Source organism: Osmerus mordax, chromosome 8, assembly GCF_038355195.1.
Source record: "Osmerus mordax isolate fOsmMor3 chromosome 8, fOsmMor3.pri, whole genome shotgun sequence".
Taxonomy (NCBI): Eukaryota; Metazoa; Chordata; class Actinopteri; order Osmeriformes; family Osmeridae; genus Osmerus; species Osmerus mordax.
Window position 1 is genome coordinate 10,284,521 of NC_090057.1, and position 20,197 is coordinate 10,304,717.

General features: G+C 45.1%; 3 protein-coding genes across 3 annotated transcripts; 1 reads left to right on the forward strand and 2 right to left on the reverse strand.

Moving 5' to 3' along the window:
• Window positions 1-2,237: 2,237 nt before the first annotated feature.
• Window positions 2,238-2,657, reverse strand: msgn1 (mesogenin 1). The gene has a single exon (XM_067241762.1). The coding sequence runs from the start codon at window positions 2,655-2,657 to the stop codon at window positions 2,238-2,240; it is 420 nt and encodes a 139-aa protein (XP_067097863.1).
• A 1,133-nt stretch (window positions 2,658-3,790) lies between these two features.
• Window positions 3,791-9,754, reverse strand: LOC136948023 (flap endonuclease GEN homolog 1). The gene is made up of 13 exons (XM_067242281.1): window positions 9,594-9,754; window positions 9,232-9,448; window positions 8,902-9,078; window positions 8,417-8,527; window positions 8,190-8,263; window positions 7,980-8,065; window positions 7,599-7,749; window positions 7,464-7,500; window positions 7,282-7,362; window positions 7,016-7,146; window positions 6,858-6,919; window positions 6,019-6,173; window positions 3,791-5,305 (listed from the first exon to the last, which is right to left on the reverse strand). Exons 1-13 carry the CDS (start codon window positions 9,752-9,754, stop codon window positions 3,923-3,925), a joined length of 2,826 nt encoding a protein of 941 aa, XP_067098382.1. The 3' UTR covers window positions 3,791-3,922.
• Window positions 9,755-10,286: 532 nt separating this feature from the next.
• si:dkey-119f1.1 (Structural maintenance of chromosomes protein 6-like) lies at window positions 10,287-20,159 on the forward strand. The gene is made up of 27 exons (XM_067241409.1): window positions 10,287-10,493; window positions 11,249-11,373; window positions 11,497-11,614; window positions 11,837-11,942; window positions 12,300-12,436; window positions 12,601-12,662; window positions 12,786-12,866; window positions 13,155-13,256; window positions 13,425-13,544; window positions 13,781-13,879; window positions 13,991-14,137; window positions 14,350-14,438; window positions 14,644-14,808; window positions 15,004-15,182; window positions 15,529-15,727; window positions 15,839-15,953; window positions 16,137-16,297; window positions 16,452-16,587; window positions 16,716-16,796; window positions 17,162-17,332; window positions 17,632-17,769; window positions 17,920-18,065; window positions 18,279-18,404; window positions 18,533-18,638; window positions 18,898-19,050; window positions 19,294-19,391; window positions 19,597-20,159. The coding sequence occupies exons 2-27, from the start codon at window positions 11,260-11,262 to the stop codon at window positions 19,703-19,705; spliced, it is 3,258 nt and encodes a 1,085-aa protein (XP_067097510.1). The 5' UTR covers window positions 10,287-10,493; window positions 11,249-11,259; the 3' UTR covers window positions 19,706-20,159.
• Window positions 20,160-20,197: the final 38 nt, after the last annotated feature.

A 20,197-nucleotide genomic window follows, 5' to 3' on the forward strand; every position in this document is an offset into this window, starting at 1 on the left:
CCTGCGTGAAGGCCTGTGTGAATGGACAATAACTGGCTGAAACATGAAACGCTCACAGGAGATTCATAAATAGTTCCACTCACATACCGTAGCTGGGGATGGTAAGCATGCCTACACTAACAGACAGATAGACGGACCTTCAGAAGGAGAGAAGGAGAGGGAGGGGGGTAGTCAGATTCAACCAATCTGTGTCATGGGAGTTTCGCAGTCAGAGTGGCATGGAGGAGAGCTGCTGATGAATACTGCAGTACAACGTAGAGTATTAATAGTGCAGAGGCCTGGGCCCATAGGAGAATGTAACACCTGCATCATTGCAAGGCTGGGAGTGGGGCTGGGAGTGGGGCTGGGTGTGGGGCTGTGTGTGGTGGATAACGGGGGAACAGGAAAGACTGGGGTAGAGACACAACACAGACACACCACATCTACATGCTGACAGCTGGTGAATTTTCTTTGAGAACCAAAAGACCCAGGCCCCACGTGCTGGTAAGAACCTGACCTATCCATTGGTGTGGCATTTTAAAATCTGCTCTGTGGAAATAACGACAGTTTCTTTCTGCTTGTTTTACCATGTCAAAGACAAAACCTGCAGTAGCCATATTGAGGTGTTGTTACGGACTGAATATCTCCTCACAATAAAGGTCAACTTACAAAACTGAAAACACCATGTCAGTTGGAGGCCCATGCAATTATTTATTGGAATTCAAATGAATAATATACTTGGTTGTGGATTTACTGATTCATCAGCTGGTAGGCCCATTATCTATGCAAGAACACACATTCTATCTTTAGATTTGAAGCTCCTTGGAGGTTTGAACTATACCCAAATTGAAGATTAATTTTAATTTAAGGATTCTTTCCTTCACAATATACATCTTCATAAATTGTGCTTTTCCTCTGCAGGTTATATTTCTCAGTTCACTGAGCTTGACATTTAGTGCTGTCCAAATTATGTATTATGGAGCAACGATTAAAATGTTCACTTCAGCAGATATTATACTTTAAAATCATGAGGCTTTAAGCCGTGCATGGTCTACCTAGGGTTATATAGGAATCCCTCCGGAATAAATGCAAACATCATTTTCCAACTGTTGACCATACAAATAGCACGTTTCTAAAATATATATATACAGCTAATGTCTATTCGCTTGAGGAGATGAGGAGCGAAATTTCCCTTAGCCTGTTTTGGTTCGCATCGAAGATGAGTTAATGTGCTGACAATGTATTAGTTATGATATAAACACTTCGGATCATTCGTATGAATGAGTAAGTACCAAAAGGCTTCACATTTTCAGGGGCGTTCCTAATATGTTGCTGTAAAATAATACAGAAGGAATGACTTACTGTTGCCAACCTCTATGTTGTAGTAAGACGAGGAAGGTCCAGAAAAAAACTAAATACTGTTTATTTTTCTTTAAATACGTAAAAAATTTATAATATGCATAGAAAAATAGAAACGTAAAAAATGTTGTACCGTGCACCCTGTCCCTATTACGCTTTGAAATGGCGACTTCAGCCGACCCGAATACATCGAAGGCTCAGATTGCCTTGTCAAGGATACATTGTAAAGGAGAGCCACGCCCCCAGGAAATTAAACGGCTCTGCGATTGGTCGATCTTCATCATTGCGATGGCCTTAACTTTGACACTGTTATTGGTCAAATAAATAGGTTTAATGTTTGTTTTTTAATAGCCTTTTGATATGTTTTATCAGCAATTGATTGCATTAGCCTACAGAAACCAATGGCAACAAATATAGTAGCTCAACAACATATCAGCCCATAGCCAGTAAAATATTTAAAACAGTGCAATTATTGACAGTCATAGGGACAATTAAATTCAATTGGGGTATGGGTAAAAGCCTTAAGAATATGGCCTATTTGTAGATTTGACCTCGCAGAAATTATCTAATGAAAGTGTGGCAACAGAAACGGATATACAATAACATGCAACGCCCAAATTATAGCCTACATTTAATTAATCATGAAAACAATGACACTTATGAAAGCAAATGTCAAAAGAGTACTTTTCAAGTGCCCACACAATAACAAATATTTACAGACATGGGGCATGAAAATATTAAAAGAATATGGAAATTAAGTTATTAAAGACAGCATCAGCAATCTCATGCAAATATGTATGAAACAAACCGAACCAAACTTTTTATCAATGGTTTACAATCACTCCACAGGCCTACAGCAAGTAGTAGCCTATTTCCTAAAATTGCCAGCTTTGCGCACATCATTGCGCACAGTTCAGAATGTTTGAAAGTTCTTTGATGTATTCAATGGTGAATTTAAGAGTTTGGATTTTGGTCAGCGGCTGGCCTCTTTTACTGTAATCCGGAGGCAGGTAGTCGCGGAGTTGGTGTAAAGCCTCTGCTAGACTCCTCATTCGCATCTTCTCCCTCTCGCTCGCCTTCATTCGCCTCTTAGTCGACATTTTTGGTTTGGTCAGCTTCTGCGAAGTGCACAGGGTCGGGCTTCCTCCTGATTTGTCGTAGGAAAAAGTATCTGGTGAGGAGCACATCGAGTCAAATGATGACTCGGGTGAGGTGGATTGAAGCGAGTCTTGACTGCTTCCAAATTCCCTTTCTTGTGCTTTCCAATCCCAGGTGGAGAGAATTTTTGCTGTAACAATTTCTATGTCACTATCATCCATGTTAGTAAAATCTGCAGACCGAGTCTCCATGCGTGACAATAGCGCCAGATGAAGAGCAAATTCCGAGGAAAGGTAAGGTGAACCGTTTTATACAGAGGCAGCTTTTTATGAGTTCACAGCTGAGGCGAAAAGTTCAAAGAACCCTAAGTGCCAAAATGCGACCTTTCCCGAAGGACGCTGTTAGTTGTCACCAAAGTGCGAATATGGCTAAATAGACGGATAATGTGTAAAAGAAAGAAAAATAATTGGATTTTCTTTTGTGGGCAATCGTTCTAAAAGACGACACGACATCAATTATCAGTTTCATGTGATTTGTTTAATGAACGAATGAAAGGTGGCTGTTATACATGGGCTTTTCACACGTCCTTGACATATGAGCAGCGTGCATGTTTTTCGTCTGGCATGCAGAGACAATTTAAGGAACATACAAAAAAAAGAAAACGTATGCTGAAAGACAAATAACCCCAATAGTCTGATGGAAGAAATTCCCTGTAATGAAGTGGAATTCACAGTTCGCATTGCGCGGGCGCGTAAAAACCATTACGCACATCAAGTAACGGCTAACAACATGCACAAATAATATATTTGAAAGTTTATATGTCGTCTTTCCGGTATTTTATAGCAAAATATAAGCCTACAGATTGGTTTGCCGGATGTTCTTACGGAGGATGTCATTACGCACACGAGCAAGGAGGATGCAGCTGTCACCGAGACTCCGTGAGACGCACTAACCTGACAGGCCTTTCATGTCTGGAAAGGTGTGCAACGAGTCACTACTGATCAAAAGAACCAGCACAGGGTGGGTCATAAAACCTCAACTGTTGGGGAGCCAGTGACGACGAGAACCTCTGCGCCCCAGTCTATATCTGTGAAATGATTTTTTTTACCAAGTGATTGTTTATGTATTTATAAGGACGATTACTTCTCAAATAAGACAAGAATAAATAGCTCTATACAGGAAGTTGTATAATTGATCAACCAAGGCAAGAAAATGGATGCAATATCGACCTAGCAATCATTTGCTTTAGTGCCTTTTGCATGCACTTGGATGAAGCAATGACAAAGTAGGCCAATATTTCGAAATATGCAGAAAATATAGATACTGGTAAAGGGTGTTTAATAATTCTGCCAAATCATATACATCCCAAAATACTTGTTATATTTTATTAATGCACGACTAAGAAAATGTTCCTCTCCACTTGAGTACAACATATACAACCAAAGAATGGGTCCCTCCATTTAAATCACCTACAACACTACAACATTTACTTCAAGAATTTCAGCCTGAGCCGCTCAGCCAGTGGCAGTGGGCTCTCAGCACAAACCACCGAGTCATCGTCATCGGAAATGGTCCCTGGTGAACTAGGGATTTGAATGAACACATCATCATCAACAATGGTAGATGGTTTCAGTGGCACAAGCTGGTATTTCACCTTGGAAGGAACACAACTACGTCGCACCTGCCCAACCACGCTGGCAGGTATGGTTTCCGAGGCTACCTTGGTGATGCTGGGTACGGAGACGGGCTTCAGCGGGTAGTCAGTGAGGTTGAGGCACCTGGGCTTGTCTGTAGCCCTCCTCGGGGTTTCTGGCTGGCGGTTCTCCACGTCGCTGTCCTCGCTGGATGAACACACACTGGTGCACACGCTCTTCTTGGTAGCATGGTGTGGTTTGCTGTTTTTGTCTCCCTCACCGGGTTCAGAGTGGCTTCGCAGTGGTGGGACAGAGGATGACGAAATGGCTGCCTTTACAAATGTATACCTGTGTTGAGGTTTGCATTTACCAGACCCATCGTCTTTAGATGTTTGTACTTGTTGTGCTGAGGATCTGTGGGTGCTTTTTGAGAGCTTTTGGTTTGAGGATACAGAGTTGAGCTCATACTTCCCATTCTGGTCCTTATCAACCAATGGAGCTAGTTTGTTGCCATTCGGGGGCTTCCTTACTGGCTTGAGATCAATCAGGTCTTTATTAGGAATCAGTACAGTTGACTTGGCACCCTGGTTATTAGAATAGAGAGGATTTATGGGCTTTGACACAGTGTTCACATGCTTTGTGACATGATCATGGTGCGGCTCAATGATCTTCACAGATTGGAATGTATTCCTCTTAAGAACCCTGTCTCTAAGGGAAAAGTCTGACTCACACGGCTCTGAGGATGTCGATTCAGCTGGTCTGAGATCAGATGAGGAAGCCTGTGTTGTTTTCCTTTCCCTTTGCTCGACATTGTCCTGCGAGGTTCTGACAGGCTTGGGACCTGCAATGTGAGTGCTGGTCACAGGTTGGGTCGGCGAGGAAGTGAAAGACATAGCCTCCCAGTCGATGTCGCTTAGGTGCAGTGCGTCCATCACTGTTGAGATGGACGGAGATGTTGCCATTTCCGGACCTTTCCAAGAGGAGGTCAGAGAGGGAGGTGATACCACCTTCGTTCTCAAAAGCTTGGTAGAAGATTCTGGAGGGGCCTCGTCCTCTGAGGACAGGAGAGGAACTCTCTCTGGTCTGAGGTGACTCGCGGTAGATGGATTGGGCTTATGGTTAGGCTGTTGGGGGTTTCTTTCAGTGGTAGAGCCATGCAAAGACATCTGGCTCAGGAGGTCAGAAACTCCATCACACGCATCGGCTGGTTCCTCTTTTTTGCTCTTCGGTTTGTTCTCTGAAATGAGTCAAGGAGGTGATCAAATTGGCTTAATAGTCATCACAATCACGTTGTCTCAAATCTGCTTTAACTGCTACATCTACATTTTGACACATAGGATGTAGCCTATTTTCAAATATTTTTGAAGTCTCTGCTGGAGTATCCTTGCACATGCCCTAACATGGCCTCTTTCCACCCTTCAGGAAGCTCTGCTCTACAGCAGAGCTCTTCAAGGGGAGCGCACCCCAACCTGTCTAAATTGACAGCAGCTACTGTGTGACAGACACCTTTGGCTCATCAAAGCCTGTGGTGTTGGGGGTTAGAGCTGCCAAGCCCTGCATTTCCAGGTGTCAGAGGCGCTTTTAAGAGAGACCCAGAAAAACATCGCAAAGCTCCAGGTGCCTTTGATCACGACACCCCGCTTTGGGACTTGGGGAACGGGGATCTTAGTTTTGGGACCTCCTGATTTTGACATGGAAAATCATTTTTTAAAGATGGTACTGGCTGTACTATATTTCTTATGTTACCCAGTTTACATAACAATTCATGTATGCTTGTCAAAAACATATTTTGCCACCTCCCCCATTTCATTTAATCACTGAGAAAATAGTATAACTTCAATACTGGGACTTATCCTTTTAGAAAAATTGGCTTTCGTAGTGTCTTTCTTTAAGTTATTACCAACAGACAGCAGTAATGAGAGCAGGAAGCACAGGAAGCGTTGTCAGCCTTACTCTTGGTCTTCTTGTTCTCCGCCAGGGCCTTCTCTGCCAGGTAGAGCTCCACCACCTCTGGGTAGGCCACACGGAACAGAGCCTCTTCCTCCACCGTCCTCACCTCCTCCCGGCTCGCTGCAGCGTGCTCCTCAGGAAACACATAGTGATCTGACACACAAAATGGAACTTAGTCAAACTAAATAATATTTACCGAAAGGCAATGGTGAAAGAGGCATCGACAGTATTTTGGTTACTGTTAAACGTTGCAGTCATTTAAGTAACTTGCTATCCTCAACAATATACATTATTTTTTTGTATATTTCGTATCAAACCTAAATGGTGATTATGATTCTCTGGAGGAAGAAAATATCAGATGAGGTTGTTAGCAAAGAGGGACTTTGATATGACCGTTTTCCCAGCCTGTGGAGGAAGCTGCTTTAGCACCTGGTGGTGTTGAGGCTTATCCGTCACCTCTGTACCCAACCTCACATCAAGTCACTAACAGACAACACGGTGACAAGCACACCACGTTTACAGGAGTTTGGGCCCATGCGAGGGTTACTCACAACACTGCCACACAAAACTTAAAGGGATCCTTCGACATTGTGTAAGTTAAGTCCTATAGATGGTACCACATGAATAGATGAAATAGCCCTTTAATTGAGTCTACCCTGATATCATAAGGACAAAATTAAACACTTCAATGACAACACTAAACATCTTATTCATTTCATAAACAATAACACTAAGGGCCAGTTTCCCAGGCATGGATGGAAGCCTAGTGGGCCTAAGAGACCTTTCTACTAAATATTCAAATGAAGATACAAGTGTTTTACAGTGGCTCAAGCTGACCTGGTTTCCTCCAGATCACTTCGAAGCAGGCCACCGCGTTTCTAACTCGTGGTTTCCAGATTCTGCGTACACAATAGAAAACATGACATCTTGTATAATGTTGAAGTTGTTTTCTCTCCGAGTAACAACCAATGAATTTGTGTCCAGTCAACACCTACTGTAGTGGTTGAATCTGTGGCGATGTCTCTCTCCCATATCTTCTGTTCATCAGCTCACTGTATGTCATCAAGACCAAAACCTTTGCACTTGTGTAGTGCTTCGGCCACTCCATTTGATCATGTGCAAAGTTCTAGAAAGAATGATAAAATAAACGTTTAAAATCATTTAAACTATGATGTGTATTATACAACGATACTCTTAACAGAAACACATTTCTTATGCATTTTTCATCTACTTAGATAAAACATCAGAATTAATTGTGTACCTGCATCAACAACATATTTGGTTTTCTCCTTTTGAAATGGTTCACAGGCTTGTCTTTATCAATCATAAATTCATTGACGATCTGAGAAATGCAAAAAGAGCTAAATAGTAAATGTTGATGCAGACCAAGTCATACTGCTTTTTGCAGATTCAATAACTAAAAGATAATACTATTCACTTTACCTCTGTGAAAGGGAATTGATCACTGGCCAGAGTTTTCCTAGAGGAACGTAATGAAGTCAATAGGTATTTTACTTTATTATGAGCATGTCACTTAACATCTGTACAGGCGTTTTATTTTCTCATTATCACGCTTACTTCCTGATACTGGCCTCAACTGAAGAGGTTTGGTAAGTCGGCTCATAGCGGTGCCAGTCACAGGGGCACTGGTAATCGTAGTCCTTGGGCTCACAGAAGTGTTTACTGTCACACAATACACAGCCAGCACGTTCATGGGCCTTAGCCGACCCTGCACAGTAGAGAGAGAGAGAGAGAGAGAGAGAGAGAGAGAGAGAGAGAGAGAGAGAACACTGAAATCACATTTGCCAAACACAGCCCCTCACGTGTAGGTGCCTGTCATAGCACAGCATGGTGGCTTTAATCAGACACGTACACGTCATGTAATCACCCTGAATCCCCCCTCTGCTTCACACCTCTCATCCACACCAGAGGCTGAGGGGAGATGAGGGCAAGACTCACCGGGATGGCGGCACACCAGGCAGTGAGGGCGCTTCTTTCTGCCCTCTCCTGAAACACCCACACCCTCCTCCCTCCACTGATGGAATCTGCCATGGTCAGAAACACTCAGATATACCACGGATCTCCCTCTGTAAGGTTGGGGTCGTTTTGCACAGTGGTCTAAAAAGGAGACTGTGCTAGGGGAAGAAGATGTGAACGCGCTGTACTTACTTTTGTAAAAGAGTTTGTCCTTTGCATGTCTTGATAAGCTTCAGCGCCAATTCTTTACCAACACCTGGTATACCCTTGAGGAGGTCAAATGAAACAAAACAAAATAAATGCACATATACCGTATATTATAATCTACTGTATCGTCTTTTGGCTACAGTTCAAATTTTAAACACTGTTCATGATCCCTCACTTTTGTTACAAAAGTGATCTGTATTAGAAGTGAATACCTTAGGAATGTAATCACAGCCCAGAAGGATGGCCAGGCCAACTAGAGTTTCCCTTTCCAGGTGCAGCTCTAACTGGACCCGGGGCATCTTGTAGCAGTCAACCTGAGGATCCTGCCAGGGGGACAACAATCAATAATACAACTCTCTGTGTTATTGGAGCAATTAGAATCTAGTGGAGGGTTCCTTTGACTGCCTGAGCAAGATCTGTTACAAGTTAGTGGTGTCATTAACCTGTGATGGTTAAAAGAATGGTGGTGGCCTTGCAGGGTCATGGTTGATTTCCTTTGAGGTTGTTTGCCTGACTAAGCTAAGATATGACTGTACTACAACGTAATTGTTGCTAATTCTCGTGCGACAATCAAATACTAACAGGACGCCTCGTAGAGTACAATGAAAACCCCAAAAGTGGGACTCTGATCCACATAAACATCGGAAACCTTTAGAAGTGCTTGATTGGATCGACCAATCGGATTGTGGGGTGTTACCTTGGTGTTCATGTTGAAGTTTCTGTAGACAGTCTGAGCTCCGTAGAGGAAGGCGTCTCCGTCGTTGGTGATGCAGCCGTCCACCAGGCCCTGGGAGTCCAGGTAGGCACACATGGCCTCAGCCTCCCCTGCTGCTGTGACCCAGGGAACCCCCAGACAGTCAAGCATCTCCGCACACTGCAGAGAAGACAGAGGGGAAGGAGTCGGGTCAGATTATATTCACCTTCTTCAGCTATTTTACACAGAAACACACACTTTCCTGCATGTGTGTGTTATACAGTCTTACTACACTTTATGGATCTTGTGCAGCTGTAGATGTAGTCCACAAACCTCTCTGAGCACAGCATTAAAGCGCCCCCTAGTGGTTCCTTTAGTAGTGGTTGTTTTTGTGGTGGTGGTTTTAGGAATGGCCTTTTTGAACCCCCCGAATCTCATATCCGTCCTTTTCCTCATTATCTCTGCTTTGAGTTTTGGAGCCTCTCCTTCCATGACAAACACAAGCTTTACTCCCATTAGCGTGAGAGACGAGACTCTGAAAAAAAGGTTCCTGGAAGAGAAATGTATGGTTGGATGCCACTGCAGATCATATAGAACAACCTTCTTTCAGTAAAATAAACTATGAAAGTGCCAACAAACTATAGTTACAGTGTCTTTAACATTTACTGACAACATTGATCGTGTGGCACTTTTACCTAAGGTGTGGCTTGGTGACCTTCCCCATCATTCCTTGGACGTGTTGTGCCTCACATACCCACAAGCTTAGATCCACGGCCAGGGTCTTTCCAGCGAGGCTGTACAACGGCACAGACTCACAAACCGGTCCAAGAATGGACCACAGGTCGTGCACACCCATCCCTGGATCTGGATATCCACTCTCACAGATCGTGCCGAAAGAACAGTTTAGCGCCCGGTGTTCGAACTACAAAATAAACAACTGGTACGGCTGGCTAGACGAATGTCTACATAAAAAGCTAACGCAACTGTGTAGTGATCACACGCCACGAATTATATTAGGAAAATACATTGGAATACACCAAATTTTAAGAATAAAAAATATTTTCCATAACAGGATAGGACAGAGTGAACTTTCAAATTCAGCGGCATACACAGATATCCTGCACATTTCCGGAGTCCTTGAAGCCCTCTTTCCGGTAACCTTATTTTTTAGGAGAAGTTGGTTTCACCCAACAATCTTTTTTATAAGTATTTTGCCACTTTCAGTTCCACACACCTAAACAAATTATTAGCTATATTATTTGATTATATATTTTTTGGTTTTGAGATTTCAGTTCTGACGAGCCTTGCCCCTCGCAGTCTTTCAGCCAATGAGTATAAAACGACTGAGTTCGTCATTTAAGCGCGGATTCAGCCAGTGAAGAAGTACAAAGAAGTGGATTGGCTTTACTGGGACCGACCGAGCTCCTGCAGGGAATTATCTAATGCGCAGCAGTGAATATGTTAAAAGAGAATGTCTGACATTACAGGTCTTTACATTAGTAAACGTTTTATGAACATCGGGGACACAATTTGATTTATTGTTGTGCTCCAACTGTTTTCAAGTTTCCCATCTGCACTTCACCAACGATTTTCAGGTGAGATTGCCATTGTAGCTAGCTAAACTATGGGTACTAGTACTAGTAGAGTCAATAATGTTAATGTCCGATCATCAAGTCAATGTATGAAGTCTAAAAGCTAATCCATCAAACCTAAATAGCAATTTTGTTGTTGCAGGAATTATGTAATGTGTTGTGTTAGTCTAGCTAGCTTGCTAGCGTACTTTTTGTATGTGTATCGTGGCGGAGAGATTGGATTTGTCAATCGGCGAGAAGTTTCTCCGATGTGTCAGTTCATTTGGCATTAAATAAACAAATATGCTGTAAAACGTAGTCGGAGCCGAGCCTGTCATAGTGGCTGTCTAGTTACTTTCCCCTACTGACGTTTCAGATTAGATAACAAGACAATTATGTGTCACCACCTTCAACATAAATATACATGAACGTTAATGAAATGTTGTACACACAAAAGATAAAAGGAATTTGTATGAAATATTGGAACGCAGAAATACATTGACGCTACTCGGCTACTGTATGTTTCCCGCAGAATCAGTCAGTGTGTAGTCTTCTAGGTCGTTTCAGTTTCGTTTCCCAGAACACAGATAGGTGACTTAGGAGTTTTGACTGCAGTTAGTTAAAACAGCTTACACGTTTGATCTTTTACATTCAGTTTACACACACAGACTACATACATTGGCGTAATAACAGGTCCTCTCTGTCTATCGATTGTCAACTTGAGAATGTTTTTCCATGTTTTCAAACTATCTTGTGATTGTTTATCATCGGTATTACAGGGTGTTTGACAATGTCAAAAAGGAAAAGCACCTCTTTTGAAGAGACCCACCCCAAGCGGGGAAAGCCAGCTGAGGAGGATAATGTTGACGAAGTGGGTCCCAGCCAGCCTCTTTCCTTACAAAAGGTAACATATTCCCACTTTTTTTTATATCCACACCTGACAGGTGGTGTGGCTTGATTTCATGCCAGTGTGTTTGGAAGGGAGTACAGTCTGTGAACTTTATCATATGTCCTTGTGTTGTTGCAGACTGTTGGGGAGGTGGGCATTGTGGAGAGCATCACTTTGAGGAACTTCATGTGTCACTCACTGCTCGGTCCATTCACCTTTGGTTCCAATGTCAACTTTGTTGTCGGAAACAATGGAAGTGAGTTTAAGCCTACCCGGAACACCTCACTGGTTTTGGTTTGCACCTCTGGTTGTATCGTTTTACCCTTAAATACGACGGTAGGTTCGACATGGTTTACTGTGTTACAATTAAACGCGTGTACCCAGTGTAAGTTGTCGATGCTTTGTTTGTTTGACTTTGCTGGTTATCATCATGTGACATGCCTAGGTTTACGTGCTGTCTTGTTTTCCAATGTGACAGGTGGAAAGAGTGCTATACTGACAGCTCTGATCGTGGCCCTTGGTGGCAAGGCGCAAGCCACTAACAGGGGGTCTTCCCTGAAGGGATTTGTGAAGGAGGGAGAGAGGTAACTTCACACACAAAACATGACATTCTTGACTGAAAGACTGAGACATAGTCTAACATCAATATTGTCACTTCATTTTCTTAAAATGACTTGCGGGTCTGAAAGTGTCCGAAACTAGTCGACAAAGACTAACCGGAACTTCTAGAAAAGTCAAATGGATAATAGTTGGGTCTGCTTGACTAAAAGTAGGTTAATGTCTACCACTCCCACTCACTTTTTTAAAAATTCCTTTTTGAGTTACAAATGTCAGCCAAGTGATTGTTGCACAAACGGAGGTGTGTATGTGTATGCGTATGCATGTGTGTCCAGTTAAATGTGATAGTTGTCGAACTGTTTGTGTTGTCCTCTCTGCCTCAGCTCTGCAGATGTGTCCATTACACTTCGAAACAAGGGGAAGGATGCCTACAAACCAGAGGTGTTTGGCCAGGCCGTTATCGTGGACCTGAGGATCACACGAGAGGGCTTGAGGTCCTACAAAGTCAAGTCGAAGGCTGGTAATTGACTCTTGATTCACGTGTGTGAATGAACAATTTGACATACTATACATCTACTGCATATGTCTGCATGGTGTTACTTGGGCCCCATTGAGGATCCGTGCTTGTAGTCATGCTGTATTGTATGTTACTAGCTTTTTAAAACACCTGCTTCTTGATCCCAGGTCAGCTAGTCTCTACCAAAAAGGACGAGCTGATGGCCATACTTGATCATTTTAACATCCAGGTACAACCAATTTATTACAGCAATGCAGTTCATAACGTTATATTAAATATGTGAGAATTGATATGTGTGTTAAGAGTTCAGGGGTTGACTCGTTTGAACATTTCTTCTTGTCTCTCCGCAAAGGTTCACAATCCTGTGTCAATTCTCACTCAAGAGATGAGCAAGCACTTCCTCCATTCCAAAGGAGAGGGTGACAAGTACAAGGTGAGCAGAGGCCTTAAACCTTTATCATTCCTAAACAATCATGAAGTAACTTTGGAACGAGTGAAATCGAATAATATAGTAAATTGCTTTGAAATGGTGTGTAGGATTTTCAAAATGTAACCTGGGAATTGCTAATTGTGTCCAAATTGGTCTCAAGAGTGCAACCATTCAAACCTGAGCCGCCATCATGCCCTCTGTCCTTGGATTGAACAGGCATGGTCTCAGGAAAGAGGTTGGTTTTGTCACATTGGTTGTCACTGGGTTCACGGCTGTATGTTCCCCTCCCAGTTTTTCATGAAAGCCACTCAGCTGGAACAGATGAAGGAGGATTATACCTACATCATGGAGACTAAAACCGTCACCCAGGGCACTGTGGAGAAGCATCAGAGCGTGAGTGTTTCTGTGGCTCAGCAGATTCAAGGGTTCTGCTGTGTTCTCATAAACATCAAGAACATTGCAATACAGTACACTATGGTGGATCTCTTACTGGAGTGAATTTAGGCATATAAAGTCTTCACTGCGTCTTCACTGCGCGTTTATTTGCTTTATCTGCCCCAGTCTCTGGAGGAGCTTCAGAGAAATTACAAGGAGAAGGAGAAGCTGTACAATAGCTTGGCGTCGCTGGATGAGATGCAGGCCAAGTTGGAGGAGCTGCAGAACCAGATGGCCTGGGCTCTGGTGAGATCAGGGGGTCGCAGGTCTCCTAATGACATGCTACGTCTTCATGTTCATGATCTGTTGAAATGTAGTTGGTCGTCAGTGTTCTGATCTGTTTAGCTGTTACAGCTGTTCATCAATTTGTAGTTCTTATTCTTCGGTTTGTAGTTTCTGTTTGTTCTCATTGGTGTGTTTATAGTTCTTTTTTTAGTCTGGTCACACATCTGATGTAGGTGACTGGTGTGGTCCTGTGTTAGGTAACAGAGATGGAGAAGGAAGTGAAGCCTTGTAGAGAAAAGCTGGAGTCTGAGGGGAGGTCCACCATCAAGTATGATGAGAAGGTGGAGGAATGGAAGGTACTGGAATTTTAACCCTCAAAGCACATTTAGGTGCTCCTCTTTGTGTGTGTGTTTTTTTTCTCGTGGTCATCCATCCAACCTGTCTTTGTGACCTCACTTCCTGTGCAGGGGAAGGTGGTGGAGGCGGAGAAGAGGGACAAGGAGATCCGTGATCAGCTGGATGACATCACGGTGCGTGTGCAGCAGATGCAGCCCAAGTTGGCCCAGCTGAGGGCAGAGGAGCAGGCTAAGAACAAGCTCTACAAGGCCTCCGAGGTGAGCAACGACACCTGCACCTGACGTCTGTCCAACACTTGAACCTCAGTGGTCAACAGCCACACGTCCAATAGAAGACCTGAATCCGACACAGACGCACAGCTTACCTTGGCCAATGCCATCGCTAGGCGTAACCTAGGGCAACCGCAGTCGTCTTACCTCCGATGAGAGAGAGAGGAAGGATCGGTCAAACCTCGCTTTTCCTTCTCCAGACCAGCGTCCACAAGAACCGAAACAACCTGAGGGACCTGGAGAAGGACAAGGACCAGCTGTCCAAGAGGATTGACGAGCTGAAACAGAGGTATTGCTTTTCTCCTCATCGCCGCTCTCGTATCTTCTCCTTCGTTTTCTCTCTCACTACTGTACCCCTTTCTCTCCCTCTACTGTACCTCTCTTTCACTCTCACTCTACTGTACCTCTCTTTCACTCTCACTCTACTGTACCTCTCTTTCACTCTCACTGTACCTCTCTTTCACTGTCTCTAACTCTCCCTCTGTCCTCTCCAGTATCAGCGAGACGACGGGCGCAGAGAGACAGCTGCGTGCGGAGCGCATCGAGAAGCTGCAGGCGGACCTCGACACCCTCAGCTTCCAAGACTCCACCCTCACCCAGCAGGTCGACCAATACCATAAGGCCGTGGACAGGGCCAAGGACGAGCTCGGCAAGATGAAGTGAGGCCTCGATCCTCTCCACCTGTGTTTGTGTCTGCTGAACCAGATTCACCCAGAGCCAATCGCCCGCATTTAGAAAGGGATCGGTCGGGATTTCAGTTACAAAAAGCAATCTTCTATTGGTCACATATCAGGAAGTGTGAACGTGTGAGATGTGTCGGTTATCCAAAGCGGTGTTGTGTGCTGCGCTTTCAGGCGAGAGGAGAGGCCGGCCCAGGTGGCTCTAGACGCTAACCAGAGGAACCTCAGGACCATGGAGAACAGTCGCACCGACCGCCTGCGCCGCTTCGGAGAGCAGATGCCTGGGCTGCTGGCCGCCATTGAGGAGGCCCACCAGAGGGGCAGGTTCAAGCACAAACCCAGAGGGCCTCTGGGTAAGAGCCTGTCTGTGTGTGGTGAAGCCGTGGGCATGCAACTCGGTTGATGCATTCCCAGGTTTGAAAAAAGGGATTTGAAGTAGCAGTATTTGGGCTGTACTTGGGGTCAAGTGAAATCACAGGGTCATACACATATGTACAAAACTATGTAACCCATACATAGTTTTGTAGGGTGGGGGGGGGGGCTCTAGAGCCATTTAGGGGGGGGGCTCTAGAGCCATTTAGTTTGTTTAATAAAAGAGCAAGCTATAAATATATATATATATATCCGTCTTTTTTTGTCTCTTTTCCCTCTCCTATCACATTACATCTCCTCCCCACCACCTCTCTCTTTCTCTCTCAGGCTACTGTATTGGTCTGAAGGACCCAGAGCTGGCCCTGGCGGTGGAGGTGTGTCTGAAGGGCCAGATGCAGGCGTTTACGTGTGATAACCATGATGACGAGCGTGTGCTGCAGGGCCTGATGAGCAGGGTCTACCCTCGGGGCAGACCCTCCATCATCACCAGCCAGTTCCTGCCTCATAGGCATGACACCAGCAGGAGGTGTGTGTGTGTGTGTGTGTGAACACAGTAGGACTGCATAGAGGGCCTAGTGTCTGGTTAATGTGAAGTGTGTTTCCTGTGGGAACTGAAGTGTGTGTGTGTGTGTGTTAGGGAGGTGAACCACCCCAACTACCCGTCCGTACTGCAGGCTCTGGAGATTGAGGACCCCGTTGTGGCCAACTGTCTTATTGACCAGAGAGGCATTGAGTGCATCCTGCTCATCAAGGTAAACACACACACACACACTCAAGGCCCTACAGCGAGAGGCTTGTGGCATCTTCAGTTCCAAAACGAGCAGCTACCACTCACCACACTAGTTCTCCTGTGCAGTGTTTCTGTCCAGCGAGGGTCACTCGCTGGACGGGTCTTTACCGCGGTGTGACGGGACTTTCTGTGACCGTGTGTGCAGGACACAAAGGAGGCCCGCATGTTGCTGCAGGGCAGGAGCCCCCCGAGGAACTGCTCCCAGGCCTTTACCAAGGACGGAGACCAGGTGTACACCAACCGCAGCTACGCCTCGGACCAGAGGAGGCCCAACTTCCTCAGCGGGGACGTGGAGGAGGAGATCAGGTGTGTGTCTGACGGAGAACACGGACTTGAGAAGCCGTGTGGCCATCTGCCTTCCCTCGTTCTCCAGCCTCTGCCTGGGTTTTCCTCTCTTTCTGTCTTTCATCCAACTCTGCTGTCTCTCTCTCCCTCTGCCTCCTCCCTGTGCTACCACCAGGCACCTGCAGGGGGAGATAGAGAACCAGAGTGCCTACATGGTACGCTCCAGGCAGCAGATGAAGAAGGTGGAGGATGACGTGAGGCAGAACGAGGGCCTTCTGAAGAAGGCCCACGAGGAGAGGAAGAGGACCAAGGTCGGCTCGCCTCTAATCTAGTCGTCGCCGTCTAAGATATAAGATGAGATGAACTCTCTCCACTCCTCCTGGCCTCACTCTTTTCTCTTTCTCCGTTTCCCCTCCCTCCCTCTCTCTCTCTCCAACAGGACAAGTCTACGAAGCTGCAGCTGGAGATATCAGACCTGCAGAACGTGGAGGAACCTCAGTCTGAGGACCTGCGACCTCTGGTGAGTACAGGGCCTGCCGGGGAGGCAGATTGAGGAGGCTGGTTCACACAGCCAGGAAGGGGAGCCATGGCGAATGACACACAGCTGAGGGGAAGAGGAAGGCAGATGCTATCCTCGTCAGTCCAGGCCACCCTTTCAAAGGCTACTTTGAGCCGATGCTCTCTGGATGCTGTTTCAGAGCACAGAGGTCATGAGTGAGCGAGATGGAAATGCATTCAAATGACCGTTTCAGTGTGAGTTTAGTCACACTTGTCCTACTTATTAACATCGCACTCGCCCACACACAGGCATTCAGTTGGACTGTACGCTCATCATTTCATGTCACATCTCTCGTACACACGCTGACACGCGCCGTCTCCCTGCAGGAGGAGGAGCTGCAGGAGATCCTGGATAAGATCGCCTCGTCGCGTGCGGAGAACGAGGAGGCGCGAGGCAGGATGGCCCAGCTGAAGGCTGACTGGGAGGCGGGGAACCGGGAGTACCAGCAGCACAAGGAGCAGATCAGCAGCGTGGCCGAGGAGGCCGAGCCCATCAAGGTCAGGCCCATCAAGAGCACAGCTGGGTAAAGGTGGACCCGCCAACTCCTAATGAGGAGGAATATATATATTAAAAAATATATATATATATATATATATATATATATATATATATATATTATAGTACTAATTGTCTTGACCAACTTGACATTTTAAGTTAAAGGTTGAGACGTATTCTAGTTCTGAAATTATGCCTGAGCGAGAACTTTTAAATGTTCTTTTATCCGTTTATTTCCGATGGGGAAATAAAGGAAGTTGGGAAAAGGGTGTTCTTATTTTGTGCCCTTGTCCCTCCCCAGGACGAACTAAATAAGAATGACCTCGAGGTGGATAGGAATAAGCGCCACAAGAAACACTACGAGGAGAAGCGCATAGTTCACCTCAAAGGCATCCAGGACCTAAAGGCCGCCCTGCAGGACAAGGAGAAGGAACTCACAGTACGCAGGAGTGGGTCTGGGGTTGTCTCTTATGTTTTGAATTGTTGCACACGCTTGTAGAAATAGGAAGGTGTGTGTGTACGAGCTCGCTTTCGTCTCCACCCCCCCCGCCGCCCGTCCCTCTGAATATTTTCTATGCGTGTCCATTAGACGTCAATCGTCAAGGCGTCTGAGATCTGTCCGGAGCGCTTGGAGGTACGGAGGTCAGCCAAGAGTCTGGACACAGAGATCAGCCGACTGAAGCTGAAGATCAGTTCCCAGCAAGACCAGCAGGGGGACCCTGAGGATATCATCAGGTACATGACCTCTGACCTTTAACCCTGAGCCCCCCCCCCCCCATACACAGGCTTCAGCTTCAGACCATCAAACCCTGTGTTGATCTGCCGCTTCTTGCTTAGTGTTGATTCGGTTAGCACCTCCCAACGTCCTTCTCCTGGCCCAGAGTGTCGTGTCGTAACCACGGGAACGTGTGTGTGTGTGTGTGTGTGTGTGTCCCTCCCTGTCCACAGACAGTACCACGACGCCATGGATAGCTACAAGACCGTCTCCATGCAGGTGAAGAACCTCAACCAGTTCGTCCACCTGCTGGGACACATCATGAACGAGCGGCACAAAGTCTACACGGAGCTTCGCATGTATGTGGAGACACCTCCCCCCCCCCCCTCTGTCAACTGTCTATAGGGTGCAACCATCTCAATGCTGCCAACACTGCGGTCGTCAGACATGCTGCTGACACGAGGGGTGTTCTTCTGTTTCTCTCTAGGTATCTGGCTGTGAGGTGTAAGTACTACTTTGACTCCATGCTGTTCCAAAGAGGTTACACAGGGAAGATGACCTTTGACCACAGGAAAGAGACCATGTCCATCTCGGTAAGAACCCTTCCGATCCACATGTTCCATTTCCCAAATGACCGTCCCGCAAAACCGTCCGTGGTTGTCAAAAGATCGTAACGTTCATTCTTTATGAGAAACGTGTTATTTTTTTCACCCTGTGTTTAGTATCTGTCGTGCACTCTTTCACGCTCTGTCTGTCTCGTTCAATCTATCCCCCCCACTCTTGCACTTTCTGTTTTCCGCCCTTTCTCTGTTCCGCCCTATCATTTCCTCCTCTCTTTTATTTGCCTCCCAGGTCCAGCCAGGGGAAGGGGACAAGGCTTCTCTGAGCGACATGCGCTCTCTGTCCGGCGGGGAGCGCTCCTTCTCCACCGTGTGTTTCGTTCTGTCCCTCTGGGCCATCGCCGAGGCGCCGTTCCGCTGCCTTGACGAGTTTGACGTCTACATGGTGAGAGTGCAGGATATACAGCTATACTTGGTTATTATAATGAATAGTTACTTTCTTTCTTTTTTTACGGATAATTTCGTTGACATATCCTTGATGTTCAAGTAAATTGTTCTCATAAAAATCCAGTGCAGATTTAGGTCTGATATTACAAATTTTGCACATTGCATGTTCTCACATGGTGAGTCTTGGCCGGCTTCATCTAAAGAGTTAGTGACTAGGAGGTTTGTTGTTTTGTCTCTTCAGGACATGGTCAACAGAAGGATCTCAATGGATATGATGTTGAAGGTTGCTGCCAGCCAAAGACACCGGCAATTTATCTTCCTCACCCCACAGAGCATGAGGTACCTGCCAGTGTCTAACAATATAAATGGTTACATTTTTATTTATTAATTTTCTCATGCTGGTAGTGGTGGTTAAAAAATATATCGTATAGAAGTATTCACATTTTTGTAGATGGTGTGAACCCTGTGGGTTGTGAATCTTGTGAGCTAAAACTGAAGTGTCACTACTACACTGTAGTTGGCTTATTGTCGTTGTCTTTCTCAGCTCTCTTTCTGTAAACCATCTGATTCGGATTCTCCGGCTGAATGATCCAGACCGCAGTCAATCGGCCCTGCCTTTCGGCCAGAGGAACCAGGAGGAAGAAGAGGACTGAGAAAGAAGGAAGACTCTGACTGAAGCACTGTTACTGCACACACTTGGTAACGATGTGTGTTTTAAGTGTGTAAAATATTTAGAAAATATTTGTACAATTCTGTTCTGGTTGAGAAATTTGTATATAATTTAGTTTTGCATTTTTTTATGACTGAACTTGTCATTTTAGTTCTCAGTGCAAACCATTTACTTATTACTGTAAATGTTATGGGATGCATGAAAGCACATGCATGTGTAGCAGTGTATTTGTCTATATTGTTTCTAGCTTTATTTAGAAACTTTTTTTTTTTCTTTCCTTAATTTTAATAATCGTATGAGACACACCTAAAGTTTGTTGTAAGATTTACATTTTCTGAATATTATATACAAACAACTGCATGGCAAAAAATATATAGATATATTTCAGCTGTTTTGGGCCAGTTGAAAAAATAAATATATTCATGTTTTGTACAGAAGTTGGCAGTTGTGAGATGTTTTTCACTTTTAAAGGTAA